At 44.1% G+C, this 20,431-nt stretch overlaps 1 protein-coding gene across 1 annotated transcript; it reads right to left on the bottom strand.

Annotated features, from left to right (window-relative positions):
- Positions 1–86: 86 nt before the first annotated feature.
- Positions 87–20,114, bottom strand: TMPRSS2 (transmembrane serine protease 2). The gene is made up of 15 exons (XM_032101080.1): positions 19,995–20,114; positions 13,960–14,116; positions 12,701–12,771; positions 11,688–11,883; positions 11,312–11,395; positions 9,986–10,105; positions 8,533–8,662; positions 8,031–8,141; positions 7,136–7,179; positions 6,319–6,493; positions 4,633–4,808; positions 3,586–3,681; positions 2,832–2,974; positions 2,065–2,217; positions 87–1,877 (listed from the first exon to the last, which is right to left on the bottom strand). Exons 3-15 carry the CDS (start codon positions 12,713–12,715, stop codon positions 1,866–1,868), a joined length of 1,455 nt encoding a protein of 484 aa, XP_031956971.1. The 5' UTR covers positions 12,716–12,771; positions 13,960–14,116; positions 19,995–20,114; the 3' UTR covers positions 87–1,865.
- Between the last annotated feature and the right edge of the window lie 317 nt (positions 20,115–20,431).

Genomic DNA, 20,431 nt, shown 5'->3' with positions numbered 1-20,431 from the left:
CACTTCATACACTGAATCCAGCAATTGCTTCCAAAGAAAACTCCAAGTAAACAGATATAAAACACAACTAGGGAAAACTATTTGTAAAAAAAAAAAAAAAAAAAAAACAAACAATTTATTTGGTGCAGTGTTTACATGTAAGATAATTGCATTTCAGTACCAAAAGAGAAAACAAGACTAGTGGAGTCATTTCATTCAATAAAGATTTATCCTTCTTAACAAAGTGACTTGATATGGCTTTTTGATCCTCTACCATGATTACAAATTATTTTCAAAATCCTAGTTCAGGTGGCACTTGGATATGAATTACATTTTGCTACAAACATCCAGGCAGATACATAAAGCAGAGCTCTAAGGAATCAGAAGCCAAATTTAGCAAATGAGGTAGTTCATCTCGTCCTGCAGAAACGCAGCTCTGTTTCCTTGTAGAAAACATCCAGTCTGTGTGTGTGTGTGTGTCTCTGTGTGTGTGTCTCTGTGTGTGTGTGTGTGTGTGTGCAGTACAGCCTGGCTGAAAATGTTTGCCCTTCGCCTTTCACAGCAGGGAGAGGTCAAGAGTCACCCTCGATGTGCTCAGCCAGGGAGCTCAGCACTGACTGCGCTCACTGCTTCCTGCTGCAGTTCCAGAGCATCCCTGTCCCGGGCATCCCTGTCCAAATCCCACATCCACAGCAGCAGCAGGCCTCGCCCATTTTGGGTTCAGAGCAGCTTAAGGCAGAACAGCACTTTTTGTAAGGACTGAGGCAGCCAGACTGCAACAATCTGACTTTTGATGACGGCTGTGTTGAGATCCTGAGGATTTTTAACTACCTGAATAGACAGTATTTTCTTTTTTTCTGTACCTGTACTGTAGTGCATGAAAAATTCCCTTCATATATACCCCTCACCCTCTACTCTCCTGAGACCCCACCTGGAATACTGCATCCAGCTCGGGGATCTCCAACATGGACCTGTTGGAGCGAGTCCAGAGGAGGCCACAAAGGTGTTCCAAGGGCTGGAGCACCTCTGCTGTGGAGGCAGGCTGATAGAGCTGGGGTTGTTCAGCCTGGAGAAGGTTCAGGGGAGACCTTAGCGCCCTTTCCAGTCCCTAATGAGCCTACAAGAGAGCTGGAGAGGGATTTTGGACAAGGACATGTAGTGAGAGGACAAGGGGTAGTGACATCAGACTGAAAGAGGGCACATTTAAATTAGATTTTAGGAAGAAATTCTTCCCTGTGAGGGTGGTGAGGCACTGGAACAGGTTGCCCAGGGAAGTTGAGGATGCTCCAGCCCTGGAAGTGTTTAATGCCAGGCTGGATAGGGATCTGAGCAACCTGGGATATTGGAAGGTGTCCCTGCCCATGGCAGCGAGGTTGGAACTGGATGATCCTTAAGATCCCTTCCAACCCAAACCATTCTATGATTCTATACTAAAAAAACATTCATTTCTTTTTAAATTGCCAACCAGCAGCTCGGAAATTCAACATTCACATTCCTTAACATTTAATTTAAAAACTACTAAACCAACTGTCTCGGCATCCCGCTAACGAAATCTGAAATTAAATTGTGATTTAAATTGTCATTAGAAGCCTGATTATCAAGCGAAAGTTACTCAACAAGGGAGAGGCATTTCTGCAAGCATTTGACAGAATGACTCTGCCAGGCACCACAAGGAGAAGAAAGGTGCTCATTGTAATAATCCTTCACTGATTAAGATCAGTCACTGTAGCCAGCACAGAACCAAGTGTGCAATCCTTCATGTTACTTTTAAAAAGAAAAATCAAAGAGGAAAAATGAAATCAGCTGCAAAGTGAATAAATATCCCAGGCCCCCATGGCTTCATATATTCTTGTCCTCAGGAACATCGATTAGCAAAGAGAGAGTTGTCATCTGTTTGCCTGTTTAAAAGACAAAACAAAACAGAAAACAATGGTTCAAGTTCTGTCTTAACAATTGCTCAGATGCTTCCCAACAGAACAGCTAAGTTATCATGCAAATCACATGTATTTATTAACTTGTTTTAAGCAAAACCACATTCCAGGATGTGAGGCCTTTACATTTATGAAAAAACTCAGTCTATTTTACCTGCATGTTTTTATAAATCCAGTCTGTAAACACAGTCATATTTCCATACACCCCAGGTTTGTTGGGAGTGGCACAGCCAGTGCCCCAGCTGGTGTCTCCAACCAGCCACCACACGGAGTGGTGGTAAGTCACCAGAGGACCTCCACTGTCACCCTGCCCGGGACACAAACACCTTGTTAGTGACACAGCCACCAGGAAAGACACGACCCATTCCACTCCAGGAAGACAGGTCTGGTTTCAAAAAAAATCTACCCACCATTTAGGGAGTCACTAAAAAAAATGTGATGGTGATTTTGGTATTAAATGATGTCTGCTTCCAATAGGGATGAAAATAATTTGCCCAGAGCCCCCTAAGTAAGATTGGCATTATTGACTTTCTTGTTCACAAGCACAACACTGTGATTAATAATATAATAATGATAATAACGCTGTGATTATGAGGAGCATTTGATCACTTTCAAGTACCAGGTAACAAACCATCCTTGAAGCATTAAAAAGGAGCCTCATCCTCTTTGGGAATTCAGTGAGAACTCAGCACTGGCAGCCATTCAGGTGATGAAACAAAAGCTCTCCTCTTTAAAAGGATACACCACCAAAGGAACAAGAAGCCCAACCAGATGTTATGCAAATGTTTCATTTTTGGGGGGGCATGTGATTTATTTGAAATAGAGAAATGGAGAAATGGAGAAATAGATAATTTTAAAAGCCTACTAGCAAGGCCTCAAAAGTAATCAGATCATTATTAGCTATTATTTAGGAATAATTACCTGACAGGAATCAATTCCCCCTGCTAGGTCCCCAGCACAGATCATTGTAGGCAGAATCATGCCATTGTAGATATAAACAGCATTACACCTCGAACGTTCTATCAAGGGCACCGCCACGTAATTCAAGTTATTGGATGTTTTACCTGGAATTGAAATATGCACAAACAGACAAAATTAGAATAAGCATCACATTACCTTGCTGTTACAAAAAAATCCCAGCAGCCAAGAAGAAAAAACCTCCTAGAAGCAGCTGGATGGAAGTTTAAGATCTAAGAAGTCTACAAGAGGTCAAGAGGACCTCCCCCAGTACCTTTTTCATACCAAAAAAAACCCCCTTTCCTTTCCTTTTCCCATTCTTGCAAATTTACTTGCATTGTGCTGTTTCAGCCTGAGGTGGTGGAAAGGAGCAGCTCCTGCCCTTTCCCACATCCACAGGACACTCTTGGCACACAGCAACCCTTGCTGCAGAAGAGGTGGCCCTGTCAGCAGGGGCACAGAATTATTTCCTGGGTGGGCATTTCTTGCCCCCAGTACTGATTTGAGGGTCCTTTTCAGTCTGCTGAGTGCAACACATCACACCTTGCTTTGAGACAGAATGCCCTGGGTAAATATTGGATGCTGTAAAACAGGTGAAAAAATAGTGTATCAACAGATCTAATTCAAACTGCCCCATCAGCCCATGCAGCAGTTATTTTGTAGGCTGAAGAGGACTAGTTTATGTTAAAGATCAGAAAATTCCAGAAGCACTCTTTACCTCCTTGGTACTCTGCTCCCCATCCTGATATCCAGCACTGCTGGTTAGGCTGGAACATCATTCCTGGATTAGGCAGACAAACTGGCCTCACAGTTTCTGAAAAACAAACAGAATAACAGATGTTCAGACGGAATTCAGAATAAATTTGAACAGCCACCGCTTACACACCATGCATTTCCTCTGTACTTTACATTCCTTGCAGGCAGCAGCAGGAAGTTTACCAGCTGCCCTTTCCCTGAGGGATACCTGATCTTCCCCTCAAATCTACCTGATCTTCACCTCAAAGTGAGGAACAAGCAGTTAAAAGTTCTAGCTTAATTCATGAGGTTAAAGAGAACAATTAACACCAGCTCTTCTGAGCAGTAGAAGATGAAGGAAAAATTCTGAAAACTACAGCTCTGCATTCTCTTTGCAAAACTCTGCTGAAAATAATCACAAGACAAGCAGGATTCAGTACTGATATATACAAGAAGTGTGAAGCACAAAAACCTGGAAAACAGAGAACCTCCCTGCTCTCAGCAGCAGAAAATCCCTTTCAGATTACTCCTGGTAGCTTTAAGCTGATGCACTGAAACACAAAGGGCCTGTACACAAAAAGCACTTCGAGTTGAAGTAATGGCTTGTGCTCTATTTTGTACCCATTGCTTACAAACAACTTACATCTGTTTTTGTGGAAGGAACTTCTTGTAATGTTTAGTTTTCTGAGGGTTTTTTTGACCATCATTTGACCTGACTTGATTTGGGATTTAATCAGCTGCTCCAGCACTGCACCTGTAGTTGTCTGCACATATAGCAGTGGCTAAACTGAAGAACCATACAGCATGCTGGGGTAAAAGTACATTATTGAGATGGGCCTAAACCCCCTCTCCATGTAATAGATTTAAATAAATCCTGCTTAGGAAATCAGAGGCTGTGCCCTTCCGTCTCTAGGGTCATTTTGTGCTCTTCCCATAAGTACCTACAAGGATTTCTTGATGAAATTCAGAAGTTTTAAAAGATGTGCTCATTGCCACTGGATTTTTCCCTTAAGAAGAGCAGAATACCTACCAGTAAAACTCAGTGGTGTCTCCAGCTTCATAAGGGCAACATCATTGTCTTTAGAGTCTGTGTCATAATCTGGGTGGGAAATTATCTGTTGCACTCTGTATCCACTTCTAAAGAGCATCTCATCCTGATTCAGAATCCCAGCATAAACCCTCCAGCTGTGTGGGTCAGAAAATCGCCTACAGAACAAAGAAAAGGTCTGAAGGTTTTCTTCTATGGTGACAAGACATGGATTAGGACCTTCAAAAAATTGTCTTCAGGAGTTGTAGTCAAATGTTTGTGTGACCAAAAATGCACATGCATAGAATAAAACACAAATTCCCAGACATGTAACTTGAGGAAAGCTTGGCTTTAACTTCAAAAATATATATAAAAAAAAAAATCTTTGCAATGGGTTAACTATCACTGTCCATCCCCTTAATCACTCAGCACAACAAATTAAGTCTGAGACTGCAACACTGAAGTCTTTTGATTTCCGTGGCTGAGGGATCAGGCAGGTATTTCTGAGGTCTCACATGTCAGCGGCATCAGCAGAAGCCAGAATTAGTAAAAACATGATCTAGTAGAAGAATTTCACTATCTTGAAAATGCCAGGGTCTTTTTGGCTGGTTTTAGGTTTTGGTGAGGGTTTTTTTAATGTTAAGCATGCTTGCTAGATGCAATTTAAGCAGCCTCTTGTGCTCCAGCACAATTTACAAAAGCTTAATAGAAAACTTGCCACAAGTGCTAAAACTCCCTCCGTGAGAAGTGCCAAGGCAGTAGTGGCTGCAAATTATCCCACCTCCAAAAAAAACCCCAAATCAGACTGAAAACCAGCTTTGTGCCAGCTGCAGCTTGGTTGCCATTCCCAAAGCTTTTGCACACTACAGAGCTCAAATCCAGACAACAACAGAGGGATAAGATCTCCAGGTAGAAATCAACACTTGCATTCCTTTCTCAAGGTTAAGGGCAAATATTCTTCCTTGCCTTAGCCTGTGATCCAGCCAACCAACCTTTAAAAATGTTTTTGCTTTGTGGGCTTTCCCTCCAACAGATGCAAATTTTAAGCACCTTTTAAACAAATTCTGCCCTTTACACAAGGCACCACAGCACCCTCAACTCTCCTTCATAGGTTAAAAATGTACAAAGCACCAGCTATTTTTCCTGATGGCTACACAAAGTGCTCCTTGGATAGATAGAAATCTATATTTAGTACTGAATTGGACTTCGCTGCCCTGTGGCAGGAAGATATGGAGAAATAAATGGCACAGGCATCTTTAAATTGATCATATCTACGGGAGTGTGATATTTGAGAATTTGGGAGAGGGAGTTTCCTTTGGCTTTTCTCACAGTGTAATTCAACATCTTCATGAAATTGTACTGGCTGGCATTAAATTTGTTGCCTTGAGTTTACATCTTAAAGTGGGTGGATATTTGTGCTCAACACCACCAATTTCATTTTGCAAATAAGACAAAAAATAAAATAAAAGTTCCTGTAGAAAGCAGACAGATGAGCTGCAGCCAGCCTCCTATTAATCTTCCCTTAATACTTCAAACCCACACTGCTACAGAGACAAAATACTGTGCCCAGCACCTGCATGCCAGGCAGGGGGGAGGAATTCAATTTTAAAGGGGAAAGCTGGGAGAATTGAATAAATTTATGCATTTCAGCTTGAAGAAAGGCAAATAACCATGGAGAGCAGAACTCACCCTTCCACACAGTGTGCTGCTGTCACAATCCAGTGGTGGGTGATGATGGAGCCCCCGCAGACGTGGGTGCCCTGCACGTGCAGGCTGACCTGCCATGGCCACTGCCCCAGCACGGCCCCACTGCCACCCACGATCCTGTTCATGATGCTCACACTCTTACTGGACAGGCCACACTCTGGAAGGTCAGTGACACACAGGGCTTAATTAAAGAGTGAGCTGGGAGATGGATTCTGCACCTCAGGCTTCCCCGGCAGAGGGGAGCACGTGTCTGACCTGTTGGGCACACCCCAGCTCCAACCCCTGCCCTGACACCAAATCCCAGGTCTGCCATTGCCCAGGCCCCATTAAATTGCAAACACCATCTGGCAGCTGCTGCCCTTGGTTCACCGTGAACTCTTTACACCTTTCAGGAATCTCTGGTAATTCAGACACCTCTGTGCTGTGCAACAAAGCAGCCAATGGCCAGGAGACTCTTCGGGACAGCCATTACCATCAGGAGGGCACTGCCCACCCAGTTACTGAATCTTGGAGAGCCACGGACATCCCAACACAGCTGCTGGGTGAGGGATATGGAGCTTCACCACAAGTCATTTAAAGGAACCAGTGGAGCAAAGACAAAACCAACTGGGGATCCAACGTCCTCCTTGTCTCCTCTCCCACCCTGCCCCTTAAACTGCACTATTTGAAACTTGGGAACCAGAGTTAAACCATTTGCCCATGCAAAGGCAGCAATTAATGCCACAGGTCCAAAAGGATTCCCCAGACAGAGCATTTCAAAGCGTGAACAAGCAGAAGTTTGAAAAAGCCAGTGAGTTACCTATGCAGCGCAGAGAAACCACGTTTCCTGAGGAACAGGAATCACTGCAGGAGAAATAAAAAAAACAAACAGGATCTTAGGCACTCAGTGAAGGAACTGATGAGCAAAGTCCACCCTCCAGCTGCTTCCTACCCTTTCCAGCTACGTGCCCTGCCTTCAGCCTCATCTTCCTGCAGAGGGTTCCCTCCTTTCTTCACTCTCTCCAGCTACCCTACCAGCAACCATCTGGCCTCCACCATGCCTTGCATTCACCAAAAGTGTCCTATGGGAAGCTGAAGACACCAGTACAAAAGGTTTGTAAGCCTACTGAGAAGCAAGATGAAGAACAGCATGAGAGAAAGTTGAGTTGATTTAGGAAGTCGTTGTAGAAGAACCTAAACAAGGGAGCTGCAGGAAGTTTGCAGGCCCAGCAGTTTTGAAACTGGACACTTCAGAGTTGTTTAATGAGAATAAAAATGATACTCTCCCCAGTGAAAGATCCGTTTTTGCATGCTGTTTGTACATGTGACTGAAAAAAAGGCTGTGCCAGCTGCTGTGAATGTGTTGCAGCTCGTAGCTGTTGTCACCATACACAAACAGCTCGTAGCTGTTGTCACCATACACAAACTCCTGCTGATGGTCAAAGAGCCTTAGAAAAATACCTTGGATATGGCAACCTTCCAGAAAGCACAGAGGATGGGACATTTTTCCTTTTAGAAGAGGAGAGGGAGGATGGAAAATTGACAGAAGAAAGAAGAACAGTTGCTGCAATCAGATTAAAAACAAAAGTCTCTTTCCTTTCAACAACCCCCACTGAAAGACATGCTTGCATTGTGCTGCAGGCAGAAGCTACAGCTCTTACAGCCTCTGAAGAGACCCTGATGGAAGGAGAGAGGCTTGTATTAAACAAAGATACCTGCTGTACAGCTTTTTGTACAAGTCTATATTCCCAGCACTCGTGTTCAGCTTCATGTAGCTCTTAAAGCTGACTTCAGGTGGTACCCCACGACTGTAGAAATACGTATCTCTGCAAAACAGAAAGTCCACTGTGAAGCCCAACAGTGGTTTCAGTTTTCAAACAAATGATAACAATAAGCTGTGCCAAACTACAGCTTCTGACATGACAACATTAGAAATATTTATTTTTGTTTTTAAGCAAACACGGAACCCTGGTGGTGCAGCTCAGCCAGAGTCTCAGATTCTTTAAACATTTGTCAAGTTCCACTTCCCACCAGTCACTAGGTTAAAATAATATTTTTAGCTGACGAGTATGCACCTCGTGTAACAGGGCAAGATGAAGAGATGCCTTTGCCAGCACATTTTCACAGCACGGCAAAGTCTCAGACACATTAAAAATGGCAAGAAGGGAACTTTAACCTTTCTGTGTCTGAGCAAAGGCTGACAGAAGTTGGACTTACACACTGTAGCCCATGTCTTTGCATGCAATCTTCCCATAGCTGTCATTCCAGTCATCTTGGCAAACAGGATGCCAGGATTTGCTGACAGGTGAATAAACTTCCAGGATAAAATTTGGTCCAAAAAGTCTAACTGCCAGAAAAGGAAGAAAGGGAAAAAGAAAAAAAAAAGGAAATCAAGAACACCACACACTATTGCTGCTTTCTCTACTTGGAAGTAGTTACCCATAATATCCACCTCATGCATGAACTGATGTTAACTTGATGCTGCCTTCTACTCAAATTCTGCATGAATATCCACTAGACAGAAATATGGCAATGACTTACTTCTTTTCATGTAAGGCAACTTAAAAGAACTACCAGCTTTAAAATGCAAGTGTACAAGATAGGGTTCATCATTTCATTTCAGCTTTTATGCTCAAAATTCTATTTTATATTCTACCACTGAGAAAGGTTGCAATAGTCAAAATTTTCTTATCTTTTCTCTGTTCTACCATATATTTCTTATAATGTCACATACTGTGTATAAATAAAGTATGATCTATTGAAAAATACTTTTTATTATCTCTTAATAAATTTCCTTAGAGAAGCACTTGTAGAGCAAGTATGTAACCAGGATCAATTAGCTCTGATGTTCCACGTCCCATTATGTATATACTTGCACAAGAATTTAATAAAAAATAGTTCAAGCAAAAGAATGGATTGAAACAAGCTTCTCCAAGAACCCATTATTCAACCAAATGGAGTGGAACAGCTCCAGAGCACAGGCCAGCAAATGCTGACCCTGCAGGAGAATGTGCTGAATCAAAGTTTACAGGGAGGGAATAAGAGCACAGCTGGAGTTTTCCAGTGTGGCACTGGCACAACACAAGATGCCAAACCTCTGCAATGGACAAGTCAATGATGTTTCCACCTTCTACCTTCAGCTCTGCACTAAAGCCTCCCTTGGCATCTTTTCAGTACAAAGCAATGATCAGGCCAGGCTTTCTTACACAAATGAGTTATGAAGTAGTTGAAGAACTAAGGGCAGAACGAGGAATACAAGATACATGGAAAAAGACAAGCCTGACTGAAGACCACCAGGTTTATGTTAGCACCTGAAGCTTACTGAGAAGTCAACAGTGCCTGTTCCTTCCAGAGACAATGCTAGATGCAGTTCTGCACAAACCCCACTCAAACTAAAAGGTAATATTTAAAAAACTGACTCAAAGTCAAGGCAGCTCAAACCCCTGAGCCAGGCATTTTATTTCAACTTTTCTAACAGGCTGGAAACAAACTGAATATCTCTGTACACCCTTCAAAGTACTCTCACATCCTAAACCATTTCAAAGATATACTTGAAGCTAAACCAGCCTTGTTTAACAGCCTTAGGCAAGCTGCGGACAAGGCAATTTGCTCCCAAGCTCTTGCAGTTGATGCAGGTTTTGTCCCCCAGCCCTGGGCTGCTGTCACTCACCACAGCGGGTCTCGTCCTCCCCGTTGGGGCAGTCGCTCACTCCATCACACCACTGGGAGGGGGGCATGCACACCCCTGAAGAGCCACACTCAATCAGGGAGCTGAGACAGTGGTTCTCTACTGCAGGGAGAGAGAAACACAGCCACGAGGCTGCACATCAGCTCCAGGTGCCCAGCTCACAAGAGGTTTCCCGCTTTGATGGAGCAAAACTTGGGAAGCGGCTCTTAAACCCGGGGGTGGGAGGGAACCCAGCCTGCCACAACAGAAGATTTATTGCTCTGTCCTTTGCATCGCTTGTCAGATCAAGGCACTGATGCAGCTGGTTGGATTTTGGCCACTGGCCTCCCCTGAATAATCAGGCACCATTAAGTTGTCAGGTCAACTTTTCACTGGCAAAGCGTTAACGCTTAGAAAAGGAGGAAGGGAGTGAGTGCCTCAATTATATACTTTTGCTATCACTTAAAACAAGATTACACTCACCCTGGTTAAATCAAAATGAGTCAGAAAAACATCTCCAAGAACACAAAATGTCATCCTAATAGTTCTAAATGAACTCCCTTAAAATGACAGAATAGTTTGGAAGGAGTCTTTAAACATCATTTTAGTCCAGCCCCAATGCAATGAGCGGGGACATCTTCCATTAGAACTCTCTTCCTCTTTTCCTGAGCAGAACAGAAAGGAGAGGCTCCCTAAAACAGCAATTTGAGTTTTAGTTTCCTGCTTTTTCAGAAAAGCAGCTTCCATTGAAAGGGAAATTAAGACAGCACAAGGCAAACTTCACCTGAGCTGAACAGAATTGGTCCAGCCCTGCTTCAGAGCTCAGTCACCCCAGCTGGGGATGATTTCCAAGGCAAACATCCACGGTACAACTTACAGGGCTGAGACAGGCTGGGCTCACACAACATCTACACATTTTCAAAGCAAAAGCCCCCCAGAAACAAATAAATGGATGTAAATGACTTCTGCTTCAACAGAGATCCCATTTTACTAAAACAAAATACTTCTTGACCATTTTTACTCTTGCAGTTAAGGTACACACTCTTACTGCAATCCCCTCCCTCCGCTTGAAATTAAGTGAAGCTCAAATTTGGAAAGTAACAGCGGCGTTAAAAAGAAAGAACATAAAAAAACCTCAACCCACAAACAAAACTGATCCATTAAGAAGCAACATTAGTTCACCTCTTAGGAGAAAAGAAACAAAGACTTTCCTGTCCTTAATTCAGCATAAAACATAAGGATGGATATTTCTGACTTAAAAAGCTTACAACATCTTTTCTTTCAAAACAAAAAAAGAAAAAAAAGAGCGAAGAAAAAAAAATAACTTACCAAAATACCAGATGAAGAAAGCAGCAATTGCACAACAAATGACTATTAATATAGATAATAAAATTATTATGGTTTTCTTTAGACCTGAAATGAAAGCAAGGGAGAAAAGAGAAATTAGGTTTACCAGTAAGGCAATTTCCACTCACCAGCACTATTTATTTGACATTACAATCAGACATTTTCAGCCAGACTTTTCTCCATTCCACCATCATTCCTCCAAAACACCCCTGTTCCCATCCTAGCCAGCTGCTCCTTCTTCATCCACAGGAAAGTGGCTCCTTCAATGCACAAGTTGGAAGGGAAGGTCCCTTTCCTTTGTAATCTTACTTCAACAGATCTCACATCCAAAATCAGAAGAAATGCCCCCAAAACTTACTGGCTGCACACGTTCTCCTGGATGGGTGTGCTACTGGCCTGGTGGACTGGTGGGTGGCAACCCTTGGGACGTAGCTTGGCACTGAGGGAGCGTTTGTGGAGAAGAACTGTGGGTATGGATTAGCACCTGCTGCCTGCCTGGCGGCATAGATGGGCTCTGGCTGAAAGCCCCGATTCTCGTAGTATGGCGGTGGACCCTGAGGGATGACGTGGGGAGGAAGCAAACAGGAGAAAGTGAAAAAACAAGGCTGCAATCAGGACAAAATTTCAGAACCTTACTCTGTGAAATACACCCCGCACACAGAACACTTACTAGTGACTCCAGCTTACACAGAGATTCACAGAACATGCCTAAAACCTCACGTTTTGAGTAATAGAAATAACACAGAGTGAGGCTGGAAAACCTCTGGCAAGATCAGTTTCCTGATCCATAGCAACCCAGCCTAAGAAGGATTCTTGAGCCCAGCCCTCCTAAGCTGTTTGCACACACGCTTGCCCTGGAACGTCTGACAGGGTAGAAATAAACAGCAGGGACAGCTGTGGGCAGCACCATCACAGAAAGAAATGCTGACAAGTAACAGCCTTTGTCCAGCTCCAGGACAAATGCTTACTGCCCCATTTCGTGCTGTGACAGCACCAAGTACACCTAAGCAATTTCTGACACATGCTGGCCTGCAACAGGTTGTGGAATATTTATCCTGGAAGAGCTTTAAGAACTAGTTAGAAGTTGTGCTAACCTATCCCACCAAAATAAGCTTAAATAAATCAAAAGCATATGCTCAAAAGCATAAATCTCCCCTAAAAGTATCTGAGCACTTGAAATGTTGGTTAATTCAAGCCTCTTACACCTGCCTCACAGCATCTTTTTCCCAAAAAGGAAACACAACAAGTATTCCATGTTTTAAGACTTGTTACTCAGGACATCACTCAATGGGCTGTTACATGTAAAGAACTAAAAACGCATTAAAAGAAAAAAAACCAGAGAGGAATATTGTGAATATTTTGTTTACTTACTACAGTTGAGGTCATTTTTCCTTTGTCAACAGTACGGAAACAATCCAAGTGTTAGGGAGTAAAGTGTGAACCTATACAAACAAACAAAAAAGAAAAGGAAACAATCACAACTGGAGGCTTTGTCCACCTTTCTTGTCAGTTTTTCCTTCGGAAAAAGGCCAAATTTGCAGAGGGGGGAAATAAAACAAATGAAAAAACTCCTGAACCAAGCGGAAGTATTTGAAGAGAGGGTACAAATCAAGGTGCAGCATGAAATCAGATCTCAGCAGCCTCTCAATACAAGGATTATACAGTGGCAGCTATTCATTAGCACGAGGGCAGCACAAACTGAGAAGGTCAAGTCAGTGCTCACTCTCGCTGACAGAACGAGAGTCAAAGAATATCCTGGCAGTGACCCACACGGTGTCAGTACCAAATTCAGGTCCTCCTGCCTCTCTCAACACTTGCTCATGTATCTTTATGCCACAGAAACCAGAACATGAGCAAAGCATCAGGAAATACAAACTCAACCAATTCATGGGAACACCACAACTTGCAGCCCCCACAGGCCACGTTTTTTTTCACTCTTACCTGCTCCAAACAGTTGTTTTCTTGGCTGAGTGTTGCAGCCACTGCACCAAAAACAGGGAGAGAAGCACGGCAGGGGAACCTTGCCACAACAATAGGGAAGTTTTGCAAACAGGGTAGAAGAGAGGAGCTGCATCCAATGTCTCAAGCATCCAGCAGTTTATTTTGAAGTTAAACATTAACGTTGAGCAAAACCACCGATTGCCACAGACACAAGAAATACAAAATGTTTGCTGGTGCAGATCCAAAATAGGCAGTTATACACCTCCACAAGCCATCATTCTAATAAATACTGCTAGCTACTGAATCCTCTCATGTTACTCTACAAGAAAAAAAAGCCTAGAAAGTGCCTCAGTCAAGCACTGAGAAATACCTTTCCCTACCTTGCAGAGCAAAAGCCAGCACATGGGCCCACTGCAGCTGCATTAAGATACAGCATAATTCAGCCCAAAGTGAAAGTTTATTTTTTAGACCATCTCTCAAGGCATCATCTCACCCAAAACTGAACTGCAAACGTCTCTGGAGCAGATTTCAACAGCTGCTTGGCACCTCGAGCATGCCAATTCTTTGTGACACTTCAGGAAGGCCATGCTGGTATTTGCTTATCAGCACTAGCAAAAAGGTGTAAATAATGCACCACTGAACTTATTTGTGCGTCAAACAAGTGAGAAACGAGTCTTACTCCTACTTACTGAAAGTCCATCAGACTGGTGACTAAGGCTCCAGGACTTCTGCTTCACTTTATGTCCCATCCATCCTTGCCCAGCTCTTCACAGCAGTCGGGAAGTGCAGCTCTGCCCACACTCAGAGACAGATAAGTCACAGCAGGATAGTTCTGTTCCTTGTTTTCTGGAAAGGAGACAGGAAAAAAGGGTTAGGAATTTTAGTGATACCAGACAGAAGTGGTGATTCTGAGGTAAGCCAACAGGTATTATGACAAAAAAAAAAAAAAAAAAAAATTCCTGATTTTTTTTTATTACCATTTGAAAGGCATTGCAAATTAGCAGGGAAAAGTGTTCCTCACTCTTTTGGGGGAGTTTCTGGGAGTGGTTTTGGTTTGCTTTTTTTCAAATGAACTGAGGAAAAAATCTCTCTTGCTTAGATGGTTTTCAACCATCACTCCCAATTTAGTTCTTGTTAATCTATTTCCCATCCAGCTTCTGATTAATAACAATTTCCCTGTTATAAAATACAGGAACTCATAGGTACATAGACTTCCATGGTATTACATATACACATTTGCCAGTGTTTTAAAATGACATGAAACCAAAAGCACTGAAGTCCCATTAGTTTTGAAAATGTTTAATGCAAAAATCAATCTGTAGCATCCAGTAATGATATAATCTGGTTGTCCTAAGCACACATCACTCCCACCCTTCAAAACGTTTTACAAACACATCAAGGGAACTGCAACAACTTCTCAGATAAGGAAGCTGGGTCATGGAGAACCAAACTGACCTGTCAAACACTCCCCATCCCAACAACTAGAGAGCTAGAAGGGACTGGTCTGCCTTATCTCAGCCCCCTACTTTGGCCTCTAGCTCACCTTATACATCAGACAAATTTAAATAGACCATGTAAAAGTGTCATAAACCCACTCTGGTGCAGAAGAGTTCAGTGGGAATGTACAACTGTCCTTCCCTCTCACTGCCATCACTCCTCCTGATGTCTGCTGAGCTGTAATGGCACTTTACTGGGTGCATCTGAAGGAATAAACTTAAAGAGTCCTTTAAAGGGAGCTGGAGATCCCAGGCAAGGGAACAGGGATGGAGCTCCCCAGCAGAGCAGGCTTCAAGGTGTCACAGGGTACCAGAGGCTTGAGGGTTGGCTTGGTAACACCTTCCAGCTCTGGAAAAAGTGCACCCAGATAATGAAAGGGACCCCTCAGTCCTACGCAGTCGAGTCCCAGAATTTCAAAAACACCAGTATGGATGGAGCAGAACCAGCATTTAGATCTCCAGCAACACAGAAGGTCCAAAACTGAGTGTGTTTTTCTTGCATGACTTGAATTACTGGAATAAAGCCACTGTTTCTTAATGACTGGGGAAGAAGAAGAGTAAAAAGCCACCACTGACACTGGTCACTGATGAATAAAGCAAAATGTGTTGCCTCACAGCTGGCAGCTGCTACTTGCAGTATCTGAGCTCCTTCTCACATATGCCTTAGGAGTGTTAATATTAACCTTATGTCATGGGTCATTAAGATTAAAGGAATACACCATTACTTCCAGTAAATTTGTCAAAAATGAAAACAAAAAAGGAACAAAGAACAATACAAAAATTAAAAATATTAGATTAATTCAAAGCAAGTTCAATCCAATAGCTTTTGGGGGCTTTTGTTAGTTTTTCTATGGATTTCTGCAAATCAAGTCTTTAAATAAAAGTTGCAGCAGAATTGGTCAGTACTTCATTTGACAACATCCCATTTAACCAAAAATGGACTTTCCAGACTCTCAGCCCTCCAAAGGCTTGTCCTCCTCCCTACCACAGTGACAGTCACTCTTCCCCCTGAACAGGAAACACCAAGCACAGAGTTGTACTGCTCAGCTGTACATGGCCCTCACCACCAGTCCTAAAATCCCTCACCTGGCAAATTTTGGGCAAAAGTGAGATTCTGCTTTTCCCTCATGACAGCAGAATCAGCTCATGGCTCCTTCAGACCTCCTGTGTCCTTTGCTGGCCAGGAACCAACATCCCAAAAAGGCAACAGAAAGGATGAAAGCCAAAGAAACCCTAAAGGTCTAACCAGGATTTTGTTAATGTCACCACACCTGCTGCCTTTTACCCTGGCTCTCCATGCAAGAAATAATAACAGGATTTCCTTAGCACACACCATGTCGTGATTGTTAATTGGTTTCCACAAGCTTTTATACAGAGATCCCTATAGGCTGTTTCCATGCCCAGGTCAATAGGATGGAATAACCACCTCCAGATACCCTAATTCAACACTGTGAATTCAACTGGCCAGAGAAGCCAGAGTTATATTGGCAACAGCTTGCTTCCTGCATTTACATATTGCTCCAATACATGTCTTGTGCTACTTCCTGAAACAGAAACATCAGCTGTTTGCTAAGCTCTGTAATAATTATCAACAATTGAAAAAAAAAGAAAAAAACAGAACCAAAAAACCAAACTAGTTCTTCACAGTCAGACCTACATAAAAGCAGCCACATGCAAACAAGAAAGATGTAAGAGGACAGAACTGTCAAAAAACAAATGAATGAAGTCAAATTCATCTTCTAAAAGGAGGAAGCATAAAAGCATCCAAACACTCTACATGAACCTGACTAACACACTGCATCACATCCAAAAAATTCCCTGTATCAAGCATATGAGCAAACCAACAGAACTCATTAAGATAGCAAAGGAGTAATTTCAGTGCAAAGCTCAACCTTAGAGAAGGGCAGGCCAACAAATTATGGCGTTGATGACGCTAGAAAGGAAATATGATTTCATTTTTTTCATTCCCAACAGTTTTATGACCACCTCAAAGCAACATAACCGTGAACACAATATAACCATGACATGATGGTGTGGAGGAAAGGTCAGTGGGGCAATAAAATTAAAAAAAATAAATAAAAAGAGGGAAAACAAGCAAAGAGGTGATTCCAGATTCATTTTCATGATCTTTTCACAGAGCAATTTCACAGGACAGTTCCTGCCTTGTCACCTGGACAAGAGAAAAGAAACATGGTCAAGATTCCTGTTTAACAATCAGGACTAAAAATTATCATGAATTCCAAATGAAGCATAGAAAAGCTTAAAAAAAATCCAATTATGAATGAATGAATGAAAAAGGAAAGGAGCTAAATAAGATTTTTCATCTCATTTCATTAACAAGATTCCCTTGACACCTCTTCAGGAAGTGGCACTGAATATTTTTATTGTGATGATGATTTAAAAAAGTGATTTTAATTTACTCCATTTATCCTCTGGAAGGGGTCAAAGGCAAATTGACTGAATGTCTCAAAGTCATCAAAATCAGGGTCCTACAGTGTCCTGGCCTTCCAACAAACCTCCTCAACAGAGGTGAGCTCTACTCAAGGTGCCTGTGAAGTAACATCACACGTCTTCCAGAGAACTACGTGAGACTATGCAAATATTTACATGAAAGGCTGCCACAAATAAAACCTCGTCCTTCCCATAGCTCCTAAGAAATACTTTTGAAGCTATTCTAGATTAGCTCCTTAAATACCATTATACTGTACAACTACTTATCAAGAGGTGTTAAAAACCAGTGCCTCTTGATAAGCACTATCAGCAGCTGCTCAGTGAAGTCCACAACAGTATTCCAGGTAAAACAGAGGCCAGGAAACCAAGATTAATTCTACTTCCACATGTAAAAAAAAAAAAAAAAGGAGGCATTAAAAGCCTCTGAGTGTAGCAGTTGCATTTTAAAAAGCTATAGTCATACTACAAATAATCATCTATTATTATTATTATCATCTGAAAAAAGACATTGACATCAAACTCAGCCTTATCACATCATGTGCTTTGTTAGGAAAAGTGGGGTGGGGAATGAGGCTGAAATGCTCTTTTCTCATTTCACTGAGTGGATGATGAGTGGCACAAGACCCTACAAAACCAGCCAGTTCTGAAACAGAACGGACCAAGAGCCCAGAAGAACCAGAGGTTCTGGCATGGTAGAAGATGGACCCATTGGTCAGCAGCAACTGCAAACCACAGCACTCACCAGCACATCACTGGAGGATCTGGAGCATGCAGCAACAGCCAGCTTGGCCTTTGGATTCTTATTTCACTACATCCCAGGTCCTGCCTCTGCCCTTCTTCCACGGCAGAAGCAAATGACTTTCTGGCAGAAGCATGTTTGCTTATCATCTTCATATTTGATTATTACCTTCTGGCAGTAAAATTCAAGTGTCTGTCTACGTCATTGGAAGTCGCTGGCAAGGAATTAAACCTCTCAAAAACACTTGTTTACCATATTTGAGCTGGAAATTAATGTGCTCTGGGTACCCACAATGCAGAAAAACAAAACCCAGCAATGTTAACCAACCAGACTTATTTAAGATACCTGTCCAGGTCATCTATTTTTAACCTATGACCTACAGGTCCTGAGGAGCTGCAAACCACTTCTAAGAGGTCTACGGCAGATAAGAGTCAAAAGCAAATCTGCTGGCAGGAGGTTTGAATTCAGTCCATGGGGAGGCTCGTGTTGCCAGAAACAGGTTTCAGGATGCACACATCAAAGCTGTGGGGGAAGAACTGCTGCAGAGCACAGGCACCACTGAGCCACAACCATGGCACCCAAGCTACTCGGTGTGGACCAGCCCTGGACTGGCACAAGAGGAAAAGCCCATATCTTCAGAACTGGCAACTCCAAGACAAATATTTTGACCAGCATCCCAGAATAATGTGTTGCTTTGTTTTTCCATCAACATCCAGGAACATAGTTCCAACTTATTTCCATTTTCAGGCTACGCTACCACGATAGATTTGCTCCAGGTTGTCTGTCCTGTGAACAAGTATAAATTTTAACGGTTTAAGAATGAAAGGAAGAAGGACAAAAAGTCACATGAAGTCCTACTTTGACATCAGAATTTGTCTTAGTCCACCTATCTTTTGGTTGTACATTTACACGTGCAGGTAAAAGCCACAACTTGCCATTTTCCCAGTTCATTGATCTACGCCACGCACAATGTCCACCTTTTTCCCCACCTAATACTGCCCTACACGATGCAAATAACCCAAGCTGCTTCCTCTGGCTCTTTCTAAAGCACTGGAGACATTAGTGTCCCCTGACTCAGGGCAAACAGGGCCACTTAGGTCAAAGGCTCAGTGTGACAATGGTCCCTTAAACTCACAGACACCCACCCACCCAGGAAGCTGAGGCTGAGATTCGAGGTCAATGAACATAAAGCCACCTGCGGGGGCTGTGGACTGGATTGATTTCAGCATGCAAGGCTTTGGCACAGATGTTTCAATGGTATGGCTCTTCCAAAAGTTACTCTTCCAAAATCACTTGACGAGCTGTGCCAACTTTCACCAAAAATTAGCGCTTTTGCTAAAAACCAAAGCGTTAATACACACTGAAGAGGCCCCAGCCCTAAACGCTGTTCTGGTTTACTCTCTCTGCTCGCTCGGTGACCTTGAGGAAGTTGCCCAATCTTTCACCCTTCATGACCAGGGCAAGAGATGGACAAGCTCCATCTGGAGCGGTGCGGGGTGGGCCGGCGCTGGCTGCGCCCTCCGCACCTTCCCCACTGCGCCTCCTCGGACCGCGGTATCACTGAATCCACAGCGCGCATCCACCTCCTCCGTGCGCGTTTGGCTCCCGGCTATCTCGGCTTCCCCATCCACCTCTTCTGTGTGCGTTTGGCTCCCGGCTTTCTCTTACACCCCGGCCCGCGGGGAAGCACAACTTTATCGCGCTGCATCTACCCCTGGAGAAACCGGCTGCGGAGAGGGGGCACCGGGGAAAGCGGGGGGAACGCCGCGGAGAGGGGCGAGCCACGGCCCCTCTTGGTTCTCAGTCATCCGGCGCCTCCTGCCCCGCGGGACGGGGATCCCAGACGCCGCCGCGGTCCCTCCTCATCCCCCCGCAGAGCACAGCCGGAGTTCCTTAGTTAAAAGCCAAAACCAGCAGGCGCAACTCGCAGCGGCCGGGATGGCGATCCCCCTGCCCTCCCTTCCCGGCGCTCGGGAGCCGCCCGGCCCCAGGTGGTTCCCGAGGCGAGGGGGCCGCGGGCGGGGAGAGCAGCGCTTACCTGGGGCTGCCGGAGCGGCACGGCACGGCACGGCACGGCACGGGATGGGATGGAAGGCGGCGTAGGGAGCCGGGAGCGGGCGGTGCGGCCGGGGAGGAGTCTCGGTGCGGGGCAGGTGCCGCAGGTGGATGCGCCGCCCGGCCCCCTCCTTCCTCCCGCGGCGGGCGGGACCCGCCCGCGCCCGCCTCGCTCGCCCCGAGCCACCGGAGCCCACCGGCCCCGAGGAACACGGGCAGCTCTTCCCTTCCCTTCTCCTCTCCCCAGCCCTCCTCCTCCTCCCGCGGGTGTTTGCGGAGCTAAGGAGCCGGAGGGAAGCGAGGAGAGCCCGGCAAGGGGCCGAAGGGGAGGCGGCGGCTGCGTCCCCTCTCTGTGTAAGACCCCCGGGTTTGGCTTTTGCTGCTGCAGCCCAGCGAGCTGTGGCTGTGCCCTGTGTTTTG

Source organism: Corvus moneduloides, chromosome 2, assembly GCF_009650955.1.
Source record: "Corvus moneduloides isolate bCorMon1 chromosome 2, bCorMon1.pri, whole genome shotgun sequence".
Taxonomy (NCBI): Eukaryota; Metazoa; Chordata; class Aves; order Passeriformes; family Corvidae; genus Corvus; species Corvus moneduloides.
The sequence above is the reverse complement of the archived record's forward strand: the minus strand, read 5'-3'. Positions and strand labels throughout refer to the sequence as shown.

Bases quoted from the DNA above. Each gene is read 5' to 3' on its own strand.
- TMPRSS2 (XM_032101080.1), bottom strand. The intron at 8,663-9,985 runs GTGAGTGACAGC...CTTTTCTGGCAG, and splicing joins GGAGGACGAGACCCGCTGTG to TTAGACTTTTTGGACCAAAT. The intron at 7,180-8,030 runs GTATCTTTGTTT...TTTCTCCTGCAG, and splicing joins TACAAAAAGCTGTACAGCAG to TGATTCCTGTTCCTCAGGAA.